General features: G+C 31.3%; 1 protein-coding gene across 1 annotated transcript in view; it reads right to left on the bottom strand.

Moving 5' to 3' along the window:
• Positions 1-21531, bottom strand: part of LOC143223713 (insulin-degrading enzyme-like) — a 73513-nt gene that overhangs the window by 31791 nt on the left and 20191 nt on the right. The window contains exons 4-13 of the mRNA XM_076452033.1: positions 20841-20867; positions 19042-19145; positions 16638-16807; positions 16062-16184; positions 13713-13825; positions 11936-12025; positions 10859-10931; positions 9394-9486; positions 5188-5360; positions 4130-4233 (exon numbers count right to left, since the gene is read on the bottom strand). Of these exons, the coding sequence (XP_076308148.1) occupies positions 4130-4233; positions 5188-5360; positions 9394-9486; positions 10859-10931; positions 11936-12025; positions 13713-13825; positions 16062-16184; positions 16638-16807; positions 19042-19145; positions 20841-20867 (1070 nt within the window). The remainder of the gene's footprint in view (positions 1-4129; positions 4234-5187; positions 5361-9393; positions 9487-10858; positions 10932-11935; positions 12026-13712; positions 13826-16061; positions 16185-16637; positions 16808-19041; positions 19146-20840; positions 20868-21531) is intronic.

The raw sequence follows: 21531 nt of genomic DNA, 5'->3' as shown, positions 1-21531 counted from the left end.
TAGCATGTGGCAAACATTGAGAGGAACCAACAAATCACAACATATCAATAGATGAAGGCTATTTTGAGGACAAGAAAGTAAAGATCCTACAAGACACTAAATGCAGTGGTGCAGCAGTGAGAACTAGTCTAGTATCTGATGATCAGATGATGGACCAAGTACACCTGTGTGTGCTGACTGACAAGACAGTAAGAAAGTTTCCCATAGCAAGAATACAGGTAGGCATTCTATAGTATTTGGGAGACCTTGAAGCTATGTGTATGAAAACACCAATCTACAACTTGGTAATTGTAAATATACTGGTCAGCAGAAATTTGGAGAAATCTGACAGAAATAAGACTGATGAATCTTCTGTCATCACCACTAGAGCTCAAGTAAAGGAAAAGATGCAAAACATCAGGACCATGAAAGTTCCAAAAAGTGACATCTGCAATGTGGAACTGTGGGAACTGAAGAAAGCATCAAAGGAAGATCCTTCACTGCAGGAACTTTAGGGCAGTACCAAGGATCAAGTCAAACACAAGACAAAAGAGAGACAGATTTATAAAACAAAGGATCAGAAAGGAGTACTGTACTGGATTCTAGCAAAACAGTTCTGCTGGGATAACTAAACACATCAAAAGCAGTCAAAAGCACTTCTATGAAAGAAAGGCCAAAAACTGACATTTCAAGGTTGGACAAGGTCTTGGTTCTGCTACAAACCTTCTGAATTACAGGAAATGGTCAACAGAATGAAATATAAAGTGAAACTGGACAGGAAGACAAAGATCTAGTGTGACAATCTGTTGAAGAGATACTTCGAGAAAGAAGAAGACATAACAGGAGCAGCTACTGATGAGCATGACTGGTGTGGCTGTCACAGACCAGAACCAGAAGACAATGACTTTGTCACACAAGATGAAGACGAACTAGACCCAACCACTGGGTAAAGATTAAACATACAAAGACATCAATATCAGTGAAGAGCTGACTGACAAGTAGAAGAAAGATCTACAAGACCTATTGTGCCAGTTTGCAGATGTCTTCAGAGATGCACCAGACAAAAAAAAGAACATGTACACCACAAGATTGAGACTATGACCAGGGTTCCTTTCAAAATGAAACCCTACACAATGTCCTATGCAATGAAAGAACAACAAGGGAACCTCAAATGGCGGTGTAGACCATTCATGTATAAACTAAAAATAGTCTTTGCACATAGTGTAAAAAATATATAAATATTTTTCTTGAAAAGGGTCTTTTTGAAAGATTGATATATACAATTGTTTCATTTAATTCTAATATAACTGTTATGGTTTAAAAAACTGTAAAGCACAAGTGTTAAACTTAGTATTTATAAAAGCAGTAATTTATTAGCTTATGCATAGTTCAGTGGTAGTGAATTAATATCATGTCACTTGAACCTTTTGAATTTTTCATTGCTCTGAGAGAGTGTTATTACATCATAATGACTAGACGTTTGTAGAAAGTTCTATGCCTCAATCAGTCAATATAAATATAAGCAATCAAGTTAGTGAAAGTGGACTCTGTCACAAAGGAGGATCATTCAAAGCTCTAGACACAACTGTGGTGACCAACAGTTATAGCAGTGATTTTAAAGTGACTGTCATATTATGTATTGTAACAACAGAGTAAAGTAGAAAAATTTGTTTTGTTAAAAGGCGTTTTAAATTATTTACACCTATTTTATGTGTACTTTGAAAAAAAGAGATAATTACTAAAGATTTGAAGAGAACTGTGACAATATATAGTGTAGTGAATTGTTGTACACATACTTAACTTGTTTTGAATATATTATTTAAAGTATTAAATAAGCATTCAGTACATCAAGAGTTCATAGAATAAACCTGGTATCTACATATCTAGTGATAATGAAGTATTCAGTACATCAAGAGTTCACAGAATAAAACTGATATCTACATATCTAGTGATAATGAAGTATTCAGTGCATCAAGTGTTCACAGAATAAAACTGATATCTACATATCTAGTGATAATGAAGTATTCAGTACATCAAGTGTTCATAGAATAAACCTGGTATCTACATATCTAGTGATAATGAAGTATTCAGTACATAAAGTGTTCATAGAATAAAATTGATATCTACATATCTAGTGATAATGAAGTATTCAGTACATCAAGAGTTCACAGAATAAAACTGATATCTACATATCTAGTGATAATGAAGTATTCAGTACATCAAGTGTTCACAGAATAAACCTGATATCTACATATCTAGTGATAATGAAGTATTCAGTACATCAAGTGTTCACAGAATAAAACTGATATCTACATATCTAGTGATAATGAAGTATTCAGTACATCAAGAGTTCATAGAATAAAACTGATATCTACATATCTAGTGATAATGAAGTATTCTGTACATCAAGAGTTCATAGAATAGAACTGATATCTACATATCTAGTGATAATGAAGTATTCAGTACATCAAGTGTTCACAGAATAAAACTGATATCTACATATCCAGTGATAATGAAGTATTCAGTACATCAAGTGTTCACAGAATAAAACTGATATCTACATATCCAGTGATAATGAAGTATTCAGTACATCAAGAGTTCATAGAATAAAACTGATATCTACATATCTAGTGATAATGAAGTATTCAGTACATCAAGAGTTCATAGAATAAAACTGATATCTACATATCTAGTGATAATGAAGTATTCAGTACATCAAGAGTTCATAGAATAAAACTGATATCTACATATCTAGTGATAATGAAGTATTCAGTACATCAAGTGTTCATAGAATAAAACTGATATCTACACATCTAGTGATAATGAAGTATTCAGTACATCAAGTGTTCATAGAATAAAACTGATATCTACATATCCAGTGATAATGAAGTATTCAGTACATCAAGAGTTCATAGAATAAAACTGATATCTACATATCTAGTGATAATGAAGTATTCAGTACATCAAGAGTTCATAGAATAAAACTGATATCTACACATCTAGTGATAATGAAGTATTCAGTACATCAAGTGTTCATAGAATAAAACTGATATCTACATATCTAGTGATAATGAAGTATTCAGTACATCAAGTGTTCACAGAATAAAACTGATATCTACATATCTAGTGATAATGAAGTATCCAATACATCAAGTGTTCATAGAATAAAACTGATATCTACATATCTAGTGATAATGAAGTATTCAGTACATCAAGTGTTCATAGAATAAAACTGATATCTACATATCTAGTGATAATGAAGTATTCAGTACATCAAGTGTTCATAGAATAAAACTGATATCTACATATCTAGTGATAATGAAATATTCAGTACATCAAGTGTTCACAGAATAAAACTGATATCTACATATCTAGTGATAATGAAGTATTCAGTACATCAAGTGTTCACAGAATAAAACTGATATCTACATATCTAGTGATAATGAAGTATTCAGTACATCAAGTGTTCACAGAATAAAACTGATATCTACATATCTAGTGATAATGAAGTATCCAATACATCAATTGTTCATAGAATAAAACTGATATCTACATATCTAGTGATAATGAAGTATCCAGTACATCAAGTGTTCACAGAATAAAACTGATATCTACATATCTAGTGATAATGAAGCATTCAGTACATCAAGTGTTCATAGAATAAAACTGATATCTACATATCTAGTGATAATGAAGTATCCAGTACATCAAGTGTTCACAGAATAAAACTGATATCTACATATCTAGTGATAATGAAGTATCCAGTACATCAAGAGTTCATAGAATAAAACTGATATCTACATATCTAGTGATAATGAAGTATTCAGTACATCAAGTATTCACAGAATAAGACTGACATCTACATATTTATTAATAATAATGTATTCACTGCATCAAATGTTACTAAGTGCATGTCATGCACTATAGAGTTATTATTATGTTACGTTGATATCATTCAATTTGTATTTTAATAACTGTAAATTAAGGTTTTGTGTCTTTATTTTTATGGTTGATAAAGATTACATTGAATTTTTAACTTTCACTAAATAATTGTTTTATAAAGCTTCATTTGAGCACCATACAAACAGGTACTGCTTAGAAATTATGCTCCATGACATGTACTAGTTCAACCAATGTAACATTAACTTACCTAATGTTGTTTGGGTTAAGCCTACTGAGTATGTCTTCAATGAGATCTGGTCTATACTCTGACATTAAGTATGGTCCAGAGAGAACATCTTCTATTGGATAAATCTGGAATGGAAACCCAATATGAAAGTCATAACTGAAACATTAAGAAAATAAACAACATTTGTACACTTGACATATTCAATGTTTTACTTAGCTTAAAAGTGAAATTAAACAAACTGTTTTAACTTTAATATGTGGGAACTGGAGTGTTAACACAGACTATATGCACAGTATCATCAGAATAACTATTAAAAAAATTAAATTGATAAAAAACAACAGGTAAGAAACTTGCTGGTTGTTTTTAAAGAAAGCAAAAAGTAGAATTTAAATGAAGAATACAAGTTTTCATCACTGTGGTGAGAAGATCTGCTCTACTAAAGCAAGAGACAACCCAAAGTTCCCTTGCAAAGAAAGGTACAGAAGAGTTGGTTAGAAACACACTAGAACTGTGACAAAGGGAGTGACAAACAGTGTTTGAAATTCAGTTGAAAAACATGGAATAGCTAAACTTAAGGGAAAACTTCATCAGACATTATTCAAACTGACTAATGTTTGTTCATTAGCAAGTGAAAAAACATTTACAAGCCTCCAAATACATAAAATTACACCTCACTTTGATATCTTCTCTAAGGATGTAGAACTGTTGAAAGTATGACTGTTTTAACTCTATATAAACTAAAAACAATTATACCTGAAACTGAAGTAACTTTAAGGACTTATTTATTCTAATACTTCAATAACTTAAGTTACATTGTAGAAATTTGAAAAAAAATGAACTCTAATATAATCACTAGTAGTTCTCAATTTACTATATTTTTTATTCATTTGTCTATCAAAAAAATCCTGTACTTAAGTTATGAAATGTCAAACACTGATTATTTATTATTTTTCATATTAATTCTAAATAACAGCAACATCCTTTGGATGCTAGCTTTTCTTTGTAAGATACACAGCAGAAAGTGGGAATGTTACTACAACCGTACAAATATGGCAACTAAAAACAAAGTAATAACTCACATGTAACATCTCTGCTAGGTCACACACGAACGATTGTGGACGCTCTCTATCTTTGAAGCGAAACGTCATAGCAGCAACGTCTCTGCACTCCTCATAGATCCACTGTTGTGGTCCTACCTTTTCCAACATATTAATGTACTGGAAGATCAGTGTCACAATGTCATCAGTGTGTTCTGTCAGGATGAAACCATTATTACACAATCTATTTCAGTCTTAACATGACAATAAAACAAATTTAATATATCTATTACTGGGGTCTAGACTTACAATACAAAAATTCTTCAGTTTACATAAACATAAACTCATAATGTAATTAGTACATGCTAGTACACATGTGTATCTTTTAATGATATTAATTGAAATTATAGAAGTTATTTCAATTCCATTATATATTAAAAATACAGATATTTAATTATCAGTTTTTATGTAGTGTAATACACACCTCATTGTCATTAATTTTTCTTATCGTTAAATGACTCTACTTTGTAGCAATACTAACTTAAACTCTTTTAAAACTCTTTAAATAAGTTATTATTACTTTGTAGCAATACTAACTTAAACTCTTTTAAAAGTCTTTAAATAAGTTATTATTACTTTGTAGCAATACTAACTTAAACTCTTTTAAAAGTCTTTAAATAAGTTATTATTACTTTGTAGCAATACTAACTTAAACTCTTTTAAAAGTCTTTAAATAAGTTATTATTACTTTGTAGCAATACTAACTTAAACTCTTTTAAAAGTCTTTAAATAAGTTATTATTACTTTGTAGCAATACTAACTTAAACTCTTTTAAAAGTCTTTAAATAAGTTATTATTACTTTGTAGCAATACTAACTTAAACTCTTTAAATAAGTTATTATTACTTTGTAGCAATACTAACTTAAACTCTTTTAAAAGTCTTTAAATAAGTTATTATTACTTTTATGTTATATATAATACGAATGTTTTGTTATATTTTAGTTAGTTAACTGTGTTTTAACGTGAAACAGTGATATAAGGAATATAGTTATGAGTTTTGATATAATGATTATAAGTTATTATGTGACATGTAGCTTCATGCCTTACTAAAAATATCTGAATTACTGAACTATACTTTATCCCAATATTAATATCTGTAGTTCTAAACTATTTTCTGACTCAACTTTTTTGTGTCATCCTCAAAGTACTTACTTAAAAAGATAGTTTCTCTCACAGTGGCATTAAATGAATTGGATATGCAATGGACTGTCTGCACACTACAGATTGAAGGTATCAAAACCCAATATATAACATTATAAACCATCAGACTTACTAAGCCATCAGTGACATCAAATTTTTATTGTGTCATGCAATTAATGTTTTTAACTGTAGTCAAACTGTTGTATCAGAGACAATTAACTAATGCCATATCCATTACTTTACATTGAAACACTGACTTAATAAATTAGATTCTACAAATTATCTTTAAAAATGTGCATTTCTTAAATATTATTCATCTTTGCTTGGTTCTAATAAATATTTTAATACAAGCATAATGTGGGAAATAAATAAATAAGATACTGGCCAGGATTATAAGGTGATGTTTTGTAATTAATAACTATGCTGTAAAATTCATAATCACTTTATAATCCTGCCCAACTACAGACCACATTCCCCCTACTCTAACCTGTTACATTCCTAAATGTCCAGACAGTGCCCGTCTACACATTCACACTAGATGTTTGCTCTAGGTCATCACTAATTCTTGCAACTAATCCACCTACAAGCTGTTCAGTTATACTACTGATTTTGCAAACCTAAGAAAGTACATAATGACACCCAATTTTTTTCTTTCCCATGGTTTCTGAAAATGGGGATGGCCTTATGTTTGATATTGTCCTATAATTGGGACAATACAGTACATTTTTTTATTGATACATTATACATAGCACAGCTTTAACAGATTTCAACAATATGTTCATATTTTTCTGTCATAGGTATTTTTTGTACACTGTACATAAACATTTCAAACCTATTTTTGGAAAAACTTACAAAACAGAAAAATATAATTATTTCTTTTAAGTTATTGTTGTATATTGTTTTACCTTTGAAGATCATGTAATTTAGGAAACTGCATAGATTAGGTTTTTACTTTATTGATTGTTTTTACTATAAATGATTAATATTAAAAAAGAATTAAAGATTTTTTAATATATTTTTTTAGCTCTATGTGTACATAGTATATTTAGGCTTCTCAGTGTATAGTGTGTTGAAAAGACATAACCAACAAGAAAATATTTTAAAATAAACCTACAATACTTTCCTTTCTAACCATAAAATCAGGAAGTTGTGGTAATTCAAGGATAAGTCAAGTATGATTTGTGGAAGGACAGGTATCCATGGTTTATTGTAGAAATAACAATCGTTAAGTTTGAGCAAAAAAGAGAAGATCTCTGCAGATGGAAAGGGCTACTGTATTATTATAAATTTACAAAAATCTAAAATAAACTGTATTATTACAGATGAAATAAGGATATCAGTTAAAGTAACAAGTAAAAACAACAGCAAGTCTTGATTCTTTCAAACAAAAGTCAATTTCAATCAGAAAGGTGGCTCACATGACTCTAATAATACCTCTATTCCATGTCACAACCATAAAACAGTCCTTTCTATGCTAGTTCTTAGTCATTCTGTAGCATTGGGAATAATTCAATAAACTGAGCCCCACAATAAGAAAAGTCAGAAGCAGATTAAAAGGCTTAGTTTTGGGGAACCTTCCATATGTGGGGCTATTGGGCAATTACCCAGTTTGCCCAGTAGGTAAAACTGCCTACAACTAGGTACCTTCTATTATTGGACACTGTCATAAAAAGTAAAACTTCATGCTGAATATAAAATATCCTTGACCAGACTTAAGATATTGAAAATTAGAACTGAGTTTCTTTTTATTATTTTTTAGACAGGTAACATAAGACATGATAAAGTGAGTTTTGTATTATGTCACAATCAGAATAGTTAAAAGTATTTAAGATATACTCTTCAAAAAAAGAAACGCAAAAGGGAAAATTTGAGACATATTGTTAACAAGTTTATTCCGGGTAGTTCTGTATGACATGTGTGAAACTTTGCACATTCACTGCTGAACATCCAAAGTCTGCAAAGGCGAAGTCCACGCTCACTAGTTAAAGTTTAACGTCACTCAAAGTCAATAACGAGCATGCCCCCCGTGAGCATCAATAACTGCTTGGCATCTCCTGCCCATGGAAGCGATGAGATGATGAATCACATCCTGTGGAATGGCTGTCCACTCAGCCTACAAAGCTGCTACAAGCTGAGGTAGAGTCTGAGGTTGAGGTTGTCGCCGTCGCAGACGTCAGTCCAACTCGTGGCCCAAAGATGTTCGATGGGGTTTAAATCTGGTGATCTGGAGGGCCAGGGAAGAACGTTGATGTTGTGGTGTCTCAAGAATACAGTGGTGAGTCGGGCTGTGTGAGGACGGGCGTTGTCATGTTGAAAAATGTCGTTGACGTTCACCATGATGGGTTGCACATGGGGCTTAAGAATCTCGTGATGGTTGCGTACAATCTGATCGGAAATCCTACGCAGCCCTGGTATGGTTGAGGCGATAGACGTCGCAGTGGTGGTCCTATCCTGAAGGTGACGTAACCGGATGTAGCGATCTTGTGCGGGCGTGGTCACACAAGATCTGCTAGATCGTGGATGGTCACAAGTTGATCCATGTTATTGGTGACGATTCCATAGCCTTGTGATGGTGCTTGGGTGGACATTCACAGCTCTGGCAACATCTGATCGAGATTCGCCTGCTTAAAAGCGATCAATGGCGTTGTTGCGTTGTGCTTCAGTCAGTCTTGGCGTAACTGTATTACGTGTCGGTGGCTTAACACTGAGCTATGGAAACCGAGAACCCGTCACTTTTATATGGATTTTGCACATGTTGCACTTGCAGAACATGCAGATCTCTAAAACAAATTTATTGGACACGCATGCGTTTTGGCGAAAAATCCGATGTATTCCTCCGTTTTCAAAGTGCACAACTTTTATTGTCATTTTGGTCTGACAATCAGTGCCTTAACACGTGTAACATCACATACTCTGAGCTTGTAGCGTTATTACATATATTTCTCTTTAAAATAACAAAAATATCCCTTTTGCGTTTCTTTTTTTGAAGAGTGTATTAATAACAGACAAGTTACAAGACAGTACTATATTAATTCCCATGAAACTTACCAATACCTTCTTCTGTTAATTCCATAATGACAATGAAAAAAGAAAATCCTTTTGATCCATTCTCATAATCGGCTTCTAAAAAAGTTGCCCATCCTAACAAAGTAAAATAATTTAATGTTCATTAAAGAAGTTTTTGCTTAAAAAATGCACAAATAAAAATAGGGAACTTGAATAGTCAGTGATTTTTTCACTAGAGAAATTAAAGGATTTCTTACATTAAAAAAGTTTTAATTTTTTATCAATTCTAGAAAATTTTCTCATAAAAAATGAGATACTTAAGTGTAATAGTCCTTTAAAATTTAGACAGTCATGTGGTAGTTCTCTTACTAACAACTTAAGTGAATGGAAAACAAACATCAAATGAATGAAAACAGTTATCAAGTTGTTGGATATACAAGGCTGTTTAGTATAAGTAATTAAAGTTTATTTAGTGATTTAATATTTAATGATTATTTAATTTTCATAATGTCTCTCAAATGTTGATTATTTTAAAAACAATAGTTGTGACAAGTTTAATTTAGTGGTGTAGCTAGGTTTTCCACTTGGGGGTGGAGGGGATTTTTTAGAGAGCAATCAAATTATAAAGCTAAAATTGATATAATTTTTTTAATAAAATGGTAATCAAAACAAATTAAACCAATAGTAATAATGTATATCAAAGCTTAACTTTATTTTATTAAATGATGCAAAACGAGTTTATTATACATAAAATATGTACAATAATATGTGATCAAAATAACTAAATATTTCAGGAGGGTAGCCCCTTCTGACTACAACTCTACTTTCAGTACATAACTCGGTATGAGTCATACATTGTGTATGCAGTTTCGTAGTTATTTCACTAGGCTTTCATAATATGATTAACATCATTTCCAAGCATTTCTCCTTATTTGAATATTCTTGGTATTAGAGAAACAGGTACTTCAAGATTTTTCTGCTACGTGTTATAAATGTGTGCAGATATAAGAAATCAAGCAAGAAATTAAAATAAATTAGAAAAAGTTATGTTGATTAAAGTGAAATTTACTGCATAATTGTTAGGTTAGTTTAGCTGTAAAAGTGTGAAAGTCACTTTAACAGAGATAAGGAGAATAAGTTGTCTGATTAAAGGGCGTTTTAAAGTAATTGAACTGCATGTGTGAACTCTGATGAAAAAAAGGAAATTATTTATAAAGTTCTATAACCTGGTAATGTAAGTGAACCTATCAGAGATAGTACAGTAAGAAACAAGGTAGAGAAAAATAATTTGTCTTGTCATTTGGGTTTTGAGGTAATTGAACTAGCCTGTGTGGTATCCTATATTGTAAAGAAGTTTTGTACATATGTTTGGCTTGTATTGAATATATGTTATTTTAAAAGAAGTGAATTGTGTAATGCCTGTTTATTGTTCATATTCATCACCAGAAAGTCACAGACACCGACTGCTGACAAATCTGTGGCTCTATGAAACTTGACACAACCATACCTCTAAATTTCAGTTCTGACAAAAGACTACCTGGTCCCTCATGTCCAATCAAATGGCATAAATATGAAACATGCTGCAAAGAACAAGGTTTAAAGACATTTTTAAGATAAAGTTTTCTTCAGAACTAATATCATCCCAAATAAAAAAAAAATGCAGGATCTTCAATAAGTATAATTTGGAAAGTTTTAGGTATTTCCATTGTTTAGGTTTGCATTCCAAATTAAAATTTTGATTTCTACAAAACATGTTAAGAAATTAACTGAACATGTTATCACACAAACAAAAGTAAAATATCAATATAATTAAAAAAAATAAACATTATCTATAATTAAGATATGTTTTGAAACAAATTAACTACATGCACACACACACACACACAGTGGTGGCAAGATGTCTTAAGGTCAAAAGGTTAAAGATAAAGGTTTATTAAAATAGTCTTGACAGTGTCTAGAAAATGAATCTTAAAGAAAACCTAATTTTATCCTTTGCTATTTTTGTTTCAGAAGTAATTAAATACCAATAGAGGTGTCAATAATGGGTTAGTATTTAATTCAATCAAGTGGAAGAAAACATGGAAAAGCTGCAGAGAATAATTAACAACTCACTCTTAATTAAAGTGGAATCATTAGAATTTTTCCTACAATTTACTTTTCTTATATTTCAAAACTAGTAAGATTTCTAGGCCTAGCAAGGCCCAATGATTAATGAAGGTTGCAGGTTTTAATCCCTGTCACTAAATATGTTTGCCCTTTAGTGTAGAAGTTCTTGGCTAATATAAACTACTTGAGTGGTCAATTCCAAAACCAGATGAAGAGGAAGGCTACCAGGGTTTTCATTAAACCCAAAAACAGCCAATTCAGTTGAGTTATTACAATTATATTCTTATGATAAATGCAACTTAAACAACCATACATTAGGTTTTAATATAATTTAATTAAAATATCTCTCATAAAACTAAAGTGATAAATCACAGAAATAAAATTAATACTTTTTGGAACTATAACATTTTTTCCCCTAAATACCTCTCAAGAAAGTAATAACAGTTTTTTAGGCACAATATTCAAATAAAATACTCACATTTTCCTTATAATATTGCTGAAGATCTGGAACAGGGAATGTGATATGCAGTTCTCTAATGTCTTGAATTGGAACAACACTAGTTTGGAACTAAATACATGTCTGTGTGAATAAGATATTTTTACACATTGTATATCAAAATATTTAAAGATATATATATCAGCTAGACATTACTTCATCATGAACCAGATTTCAGTGGTAATCTCTTTACATTTGTCTTATGTATGTCACATATCAAAATGTAATATAACTTTGTTTTCCAAATCTGCATTTCTCTCTCTGCTTTATTTTTCAGGATTAATCACCAGAAACATGGTGCTTATGATAATCTTAAGTTCACTGATTTATTAATTGTTTCTTAATTATTATTCTATTAATTGTTAATCTTTTTTATCTATTTTGCAAACTTTTTCAAAACTAAAAATAATTTTTATTCTGTTCTCTTTTGAAGAAAGCCCCCCAACAGCACAATGGTGTGTTTGTCTGCAGACTTACAATGCTAAAAATCAGGTTTCGATACCCATTGTGGACAGAGCACAGAGAGCCCATTGTGCAGCTTTGTGCTTAATTCAAAACAACAACTTTTGAAGAAAAATGTGGTCCATCAAAACGCAATGTTATAAAAATTCCGCAAACTAGGTAAATTAATTAATCAATAAAATTATTTTTAATATATACCCTTTTAGTTTAACCACTAATTGGTTACCTTTAGCCTTCTAATAACAATGGCTCTGAACATACTTGTTCAAATACATACACCCTTGTGCAAATTAATGGAAACAAGACGGAAAATTACGATTTTTTTCAATTTCTTGCGTTTTATTTCTGAGAATCCAAAAATTGCTCACAAATTAATACATGATATGACCGCCTTTATTTTTCAGAAGATCATTAATCTGCTTTGGCATCGAGTCCACGAGTTTACTGCAATCTTTACTAATTTTTGGATCGCGGTACCACACCTCAATCATGGCCTCAATTTTCTTATCTTTCATAGTACAGTCTTTTTCCTGAAGTCTTTCTTTACAAATCGCCCAAAGATTTTCAATAGGATTTAAGTCCAGAGAGTTTCCAGGCCAGTCCAGCACCTTTATTCGCATTGTAGTCATAAAATTCTTCACAAGTTTCGATGTGTGGCACGAAGCCAGATCTTGCTAAAAATTCCAGATCCATCTGGAAATCTCTTTTTCAATTCTGGAACGACTTTTCTCTGCAAAACTTCGATATACTGTGGTCCTCACATCATACCTACTACGATATATAAACCTCCAATGCCATAGTAGCTGAAAAAGCCCCCAAACATCTTCAAGGGATGTTTTACAAACTGATTGATGTGAGATTCTTGAAGATCTGCAAACATGCAGACTTCTTTAACCCTGTACAAAGAAATGAGTCTCGTCATTGAATAACACCTTCCTCCATTGTTCTTGCAACCAGCTCTTGTATTTCAGACCCCATTGATACCGTTTTTCCTTCATTGAGTTGGGAAGAAGTTGTCTTTTTGTCTCCTTGCCCTTCTAATGCAATTTTGAATGCATAATATTCCTTAAAATTTCATCATATATCCCAAAAATAGATCGATCGTACTGCAAAACAGAGCTAATGATGCCGTCTGTGTGAAAAAATGACTATTAAAGGAAATCAGTTGGTCCAGCAAGCCTACACTGGCTGCCATGCTGAAAATATTGTAAAATGACCATTTGTTTCAATTAATTTTGCACAAGTGTGTATAACTCCATAGTTTTCAGCTGTTTACAACACCTAAATAATTTCTTACCTTTAATTGTTCTGGTCCATAAGGATGTTCTAACCACTCAGGAACTGTGACATTTTTGTTCTTCACATCACAACACAAGGGAACTGTCATTTCAACTAACTCATCTAAAGACTCTGAAATCAAGTTTACAAACATTAATGTAAGTCTGCTTACAAGTACTTTAACAATGATTGAAGCATTTTGTGAAGATATTCTGCCATGGTAATTATATACATGAACCACATTAATGATGTATCTTGTAAAGTTGTTCTGTCATGGTAGTTATGTACATGAACCACATTATTGATGTATTTTGTAAAGTTTATGTAAATGAACCACATTATTGAAATATTCTGTATAGGTGTTCTGCCATGATAGTTACACTTATGGGAGAAAGTATTCATACCTCTGTGTCGTGAGTAGTTTTTTCCCCATAACTTAAAAAGTATCATGATTAGAAAAATGAAAGTATAATGTATTATAAATATTATACTAATACACATCTACATAATTTTTATGTAAATTGAACGACAAATGAACTGTTTATAAACAAATAACCAAACATAGGAGGGACAGAAAGTGTTCTGTGCGTCTAATTTAATGGTCAGTTGTGTAACCTTTCAGGTGAATTACTTGGTGTAAACTCTCCTCATAGCCCTCCATGATCGTTTGACAGTACTAAACTGAAATTTTCTTCCATTCTTCTTTATAAACGGCCTCAAACTCTTGCAAGTTTTTCTGATGACGCTGATGAACCCTGGTCTTCAATTGGGTTGAGATCGGGTGACTGCGATGGCTACTCTAGAACGCTTATATGGTTCCTCTGCAACCAGGATTTCACATATTTTGATGTGTGCTTAGGGTCATTGTCATGCTGGAAAATCCAACGACGCCCAAGCCGCAAGTTCCGAGCATCATACTTGATATAAGTGCCTAATATATCAATGTGCTCTTCTTTTTTTATGATTCCGTTGACGCGGTGAAGGCTGCCTACACCAGAAGAGCTGAAGGAACCCCATAGCATGATCAAACCACCTCCGTGTTTAACTGTAGGGATGGTGTTCTTTGGAAGATTTCGTTCCCCTTCTTAAGGAAAATATTGCGAACATCATTGTGGCCGAAAAGCTCGATTTTAGTCTTGTCTGACCAAAGAATACTTTTCCAATAGGTAAAGGGTTTATCTACATGCTTTCTTGCATTTCTCAATTGTGCTTCTAAATGAACAGGCTTTAAATATGGAGTTCTATGAGGACGGCATGCTTAGAACTCAGAACTGTAGAGGTGTTTATTTCAACCCCAGTTTCCCTTACTAGTTTGTGTATGTCATTACGTGTTAAACGAGGGTTCCTCCCATTTTCTCTAAGAACCTTCCTCTTGGTTCTCTCTGGAATTTTGGTGGGGGGGTCTGGAACAAGGGAGGTTAGCAGTTGATCCTGTAAGCTTAATCTTGGCAATTATGCTTTGAACAGTAGATTTCAGTACATTAAGTTGTGTTGCAATACCAGAAAGAGACACATGAGACTTGTATTTTACAATAATTTGGTTTTTTAAATCACTGGACAGTTGTTTCCTGTTCGTCGTAATGACCAGACAGATAATAATGAAGAAAGCACTAAATAGACGGAAGTCCATTTTTTGCTGGCTAAATTTCAATAATTATGAACTCAGTGTCTAGTTCTGGAATGGTATAATGTAGTTTATTCGGCAAACTAAACAAAATTTTTACAGGAATATCAGTTTTTCACACGTTCTGAACTGTACGAACACTTTCTGCTCCTCCTATTTTTGGTTATTTGTTTATAAACAGTTTATTTGTCGTTTAATGTACATAAAAATTTATGTAGATGTGTGTTAGTATAATATTTATAATATATTATATGTCTATTAGCCTAATCATGATACTTTTTAAGTTATGAGCAAAAAACTACTCGGAATGCAGGGGTAAGAACACTTTCTGTTGTAACTGTATGTACATGAATCACATTACTGATGTATTTTATAAAGCTGTTCTGTCATAGTAGTTTTGTACATTATTGATGTATCTTGTAGTAAAGTTGTTCTGTCATGGTAGTTATGTACATTATTGATGTATCTTGGAGTAAAGTTGTTCTGTCATGGTAGTTATGTACATTATTGATGTATCTTGTAAAGTTGTTTTGTCATGATAGTTATGTACATGAATCACATTATTGGTGTATCTTGTAAAGTTGTTCTGTTATACTTTATTCTTACATGTTCTATGTAAACAGATAATAACATATATAATACAGATATAAAAGTATAAAAAGTTTATAAAATGTTTTTTTCTATTACCAAAGAACATGATATCCAGTATAAATATCAAATATACCAAAGACAGGTTCAACTTACCTTTACCTATAACACTTAGAGCCATAATGTTGGATGAATACCATTTCTCATGGAACTTTAGAAGCTCTTGTCTTACATTAATATTTTGAGACTTTGGGACCTCTTCTAATGTCTCTTTGTTTCCTGAAAAGGTTTATCAAAAACATAAAAAATTAGATGAAATAAGTGAGTAGTAATATTATTGTACACAAATAAGTTCTGGAGATTCTTACAAAAACCTCTATAGATCTTCTTCTATATGAATATGGTAGAGTTCTCTGTCAACAAGTCTTCAGAAGATTCAATAGTATAGAAAAAATAAGTTATTCTAGGCTTTAGTTCAAACTACCTCATCTCTAATAAGACTTTTTTCACATGTCCTGCAGATGATATGGTAAAATGAAATACTCAACTGAAACAGTCTGATATTTTCTTAGAAAAAAAAACAAAAAAGACTGGTGAAATGTTAAGGTAAACCTCATAATAAATTATGTGAAAAATATGGAATTTTATTTAAAATGCTGTGGTTTAGGATATTTAAAAAAATGTAATTAATTCATGTTTAATTACTAAAGTTACACAACAATCACCTCTCACCTGTTCCAAATTTACTATAGTCATGTTTTGGGTTTCCAAGTGATTTTTCCAACTGGTCTAGACGCCACACATCCTCATCCATGTTTTTCTCATGCTCAGAGTTAACAGCTTTGACTTCCCGACATGTAGCACTTTCAGTAAAGAGAGGTCCAACAAAAAACTGAGAAAATCTAAAACAAAATGAACAAAAGTATTATATGTGCCTTTTTACTTGATTACCTGCACGCTTTTACAATAAAACATTACTGGCAATTTATAAGCTGAAATATACTGGTTTTAAGTTGTGGCCTTTATCCATGATTTGTTGTTGTTTTCTGTTTGTTTGTTCTGAAACTGCACAATGAGCTAAATACATTGTGTCCACAAAAGATATCAAGATCTGGTTTTTAGCATTATAAGCCTTCAGGCTTAAAAGTGAGTCACTGGTGGGGTAGTGGTTCTCATTATATAACCTTCATAAAAGCCAGTGTGTGTAACATCACACTAAATTTCTCAAAATAGTAGAAGTCATAATAGCCAAATTGTATTTATCTTGATAAAATAATTTGACTACTGTCTGCCCATTATAATTTTAATGGGTGTGAAAGGAGGTCATGAAACCTTATAAGTGTAGTCAGTGTTGAAGTAATAAGCTTAAAGAAAAGAATCATCTAGCAACATAAAATTAATCATAAAGTAAAAATAATGATTTAGTTTTAAACATAAACTGTTTCTCAATTAAACTGCATTCTGTTACATCACCAATATTTTTAATAAAAACAAACCTCTTTATCAAGTAGACTCTAAATTAATAAATCAACAAACATTTTCCAGTTGTTGTTTTTTTTTATCTACACAATTCATTTTATACTCTCAGTACATAAACTAACAATAATATTAGATTACACTTTTGTCACCAAGCAACATTGTTGGAACTTAGTGTTACCAAAACACACTGGCTTTTCTATATATATTAGAAGTTGTTAATCTAACTGATTTTTACCAATGTTTATTCTATGAATACATCACAAAATCGTTTCTTGAATGATCTTAATTTTGATTGGCTCACAACGGAATTTACCGACGTCTGATTGGCTCGACTGTGTTTTACTACTCTTTGGTAAAGCTCAATTTCAGGAAATTTACTTATTTCAGTTAGTTATGAAATGGAAGAATATACTGTGGGTGTGGGTAGTAGTACATGTCCCATCACCTTTGGCAGGCTATACATTAGTAAAGAAATAAAGAACTCACAGATAAACTACCTGAGAACTGTAACACCCACTGAGCATTTCAAGGACCATGGTGTTAAACACAGCATCTTTATCAAAAACAAACTGCCAGACTAGCTAAAGGTAAGCATGCACAATGAAACATAGTGATGTACATTTCATACAACCCATTTGGTACAATATTAATATATTGGAGAAACAAGTAGAAAAATGGAAACCAGATTCAAAGAACATAAAAAGTCAACTTCACACGTTTTCGAACACTGCAAGTCAAATAAACACAACATAACCATAGAAAACACCCAAATACTAAATAAAGAAACAAACATAAACAAACGCAAAATTAAAGAAGCCTTACTTATACAACAACTTAAACCCAAAATAAACCAATATAAAGGAACGCCTTTATACTTATATTAAATATAATAAAATAAAATTATATATTCAAACATCTAACACCGCCCTCTACATTCCAACACTCAGTTATACAACCCCTTCCCAACATGTGGTCAGCTTCCGGTCAGTTACCTTCTTTCTTTGTGAACCTGACGATGACCAAAGAAGATCGAAAAGTTGTTCGCTCTTCTATGTAAAATATTTTCTCAACCCAAACGAGCCGTTTTTGCATATATAATATTAATGTTACTTCCATGGTAACGCAGAAAAATAAAATCAGATGTTAACATGACACACAGAGTTACAAAACAAAACCTAACTGTATTCTATGCTAAAACTAACATCTACATCTCGTTTGTACTAACCATATTAACAAGTGTATTTTTATATTACTAAGATATTGCATGCTATATCAATATTACGGAAACATTTAAAAACATGAATATCTTACTGTAATCATTTTTGATTAGTTCCTGTTAAGAGTCATTTTTATGACTCTACACTATACAATGTATGGAAACTTACACTAACTCACAAATAAAACATAAATTATTAAAAAAGGTGGCATTAGACGAGTTTCAGATATATTTTAGGCCTCCATCCTCACTATTTCTAAAAAGAACAAATGTTCTCAAACCAAATCTTTAAACTTGTACTTACATGATGCAAAAAACATGGAAAGGTTATTAAATATCACAACATTCCACACTCAGGGTTATGTTAATTTGATATGTAAAATGCTATATTGTTACACAGACAGTTTATGAAATCAAGTTACAAAATAATACAAAGATTACCTGTCAAGAGCTCCTTGCAAGAACTCAGGAGCCACATCGAAATAGAAGTTGGTATGTTGTGTGCTTGTGAATGCATTTGAACTACCACCATGTTGGTTTAAAAACTACAAAACAAAATATATTTTAAAGAAACATTTACACACAAAAGTTTTATATTTTAATATTTAATACAAAAAATCATGTGCTAATGTGTATCATAAGATTCGGATAACTTTCTAATAATTAGGAATGTCAAATTTTAAGATAGAAAAGACAAAATCTAATATTAGTGTACATCTCATACCAATAGCTGGAAATTTATAACTAAAAGTATACGTTAATAGAAATAGGGCATTTCCTTATCTTCTGAAAAAAAGAAAAATCTAGAAAGTCAAGAAATACAACAAATTCCTTCAGCAAGATTATGTTTCATAAAGTGAAACTGAAACCTGCAGTAATCATTTCAACTCAAAAGTGAAATTAAAAACATTTACTTACTAAAAATAAGTAAATACATTATGTACTCTCTCTCCTTTCTACATCCAAATAATAAGTTTTTTTTCAAGATTTCTTGCATGAAGCTGTAAAAGGGGTATCTGCACTACTCACACTGCATAAAGCTGAAAAGGGCCTATTTACACTAGCCATCTTTCATTTTGCATTGACAGAGTAAAGAGAGAGTAAATGTTCAACAAAACCATTAGTAACTCTCATGATACTCTTATCTGTCCAAATAATTGGACTTAGACACTTCCCTTACACCTGGTCCCAACATGTGTAGTACATTTTGTGGTAATGGCATGTGATCCACAAGCCACTATATTCACATTCTGGACTTTTTAACCACTATGCCACACCAAGCCTCAATTGCAACAGAAAAAAGCATACTGACATTAAAAGTAAAGATATTCATTTTCTACATTTAAACACATCTTGTACACATTTTCAGAAACACTTACTGGATACTTTCTGTATTTCAAATTAATTATTATAGGGTAACTTCTATTACTTCTTACCAACAATATTCCAGTCCTGAAGCTATCACACTTTGGATTTCATTTTTTCCTAACAATATTCCAGCCCTCAAGTTATCACACCTTGTATTATTATAATTTTTAAAGTATTTAAAGTTGAGCTATTTAAAAAAACATAAGTATCGTATATTTCTTAATACAGCCATTAAATTTTATAATTCCGAACTTATAATTTTATTTTGATCCTGTAACTATATAGATACTCCTGTTAACATAAAAATATCATTCAATTCATTCAAATGTTCAGCTTCTAATTATGAAAATAAATAAAGTAGCTTTGTTTCTCCACTAGATATTGACGATTTTGGCTTTCAGTGTTTAATGTTTTTGTAGAAATTGCCCATAACCGAATGCAATGTCAGATATTTAATGAAGCAAAATGAAATTAATGTAAAACATTTTTGTTTATTTAAAAAAAATCATCTTGTATTGTGCAAACATGTGAATTTAACATATTACTATATATTATTATGAGTAATGACCCATGCAAAATAAACTAACTTTGTACAGAGAAATAATATTACTTTTATGTAAATAACACGTGTGAAAAGCAAAAACATTCACCTTATTAAAAGTGTTACGTTTTTCATCAAATAATGTAGAAAATAAATAATATATTAATTTACACTGGCAGTTTATACTAATACACAAATTTGTATATGCATTCTTACTAAACATTTGATTTCTTTGTATCAATATTTTTCATTATTTTATTTTCAAAGATCAGACATGTTTTACAGATGACACTAATATTACATTACTAATGACAAAGCTAAATGTACTTACTACACTGAATTCATTTTCTGAGGGGTACTGAAAAAAAAAACCAAAATAACAAGAGTTAATCATCACCTGTTTTCTTATTGATACTTAAATGGAGAATTTTTATTTAATTTTCTTATAGTTTTCATAAATACATGTCTTATCCTGTATCAACCTAAAAACATGAAGCAGATATAAGTATATTGTATAAACTGACTGTTGGTTAAGTCCATCTACCAGTGAAATATAGATTCACAAACTTAGAGAATGCTGTAAACATAGAGACTACAAATATGTACAGTTCAGAAAACTTTGACATCATAATAAAGTTATTTCATTTATTACCTTTTATGCCAATTTATGCATTATTTCAATTTATTATCAGACCCCTACTGTTAAACAGGTTTTACTTTTACACAATCAGATTTGTACAATACTGTTTATGTCCACCTCGGCAACAACGTGCATATGATCTTGTGATTTTCTTACAGAACTGGTTTCAATTTTTTTAAAACGTTTTTCACTTAGACTGTAGTTCCACCTACAAAAGAACTCTTATTATATGGTTAATAAAAACCGTATACCTTAAAGTGGTACTTCAGCCAGTTTAACTCTTGATTACATATAATCTTGGATGTATTAATGTAAACAATATCTAGAAATATAACTATTTCAAACTTCTAGTCCTGTCCTCAGTTACTGCCAATGGTAACTA

This window comes from Tachypleus tridentatus, chromosome 8, assembly GCF_004210375.1.
Source record: "Tachypleus tridentatus isolate NWPU-2018 chromosome 8, ASM421037v1, whole genome shotgun sequence".
In the NCBI taxonomy this organism is placed as follows: domain Eukaryota; kingdom Metazoa; phylum Arthropoda; class Merostomata; order Xiphosura; family Limulidae; genus Tachypleus; species Tachypleus tridentatus.
The sequence above is the reverse complement of the archived record's forward strand: the minus strand, read 5'-3'. Positions and strand labels throughout refer to the sequence as shown.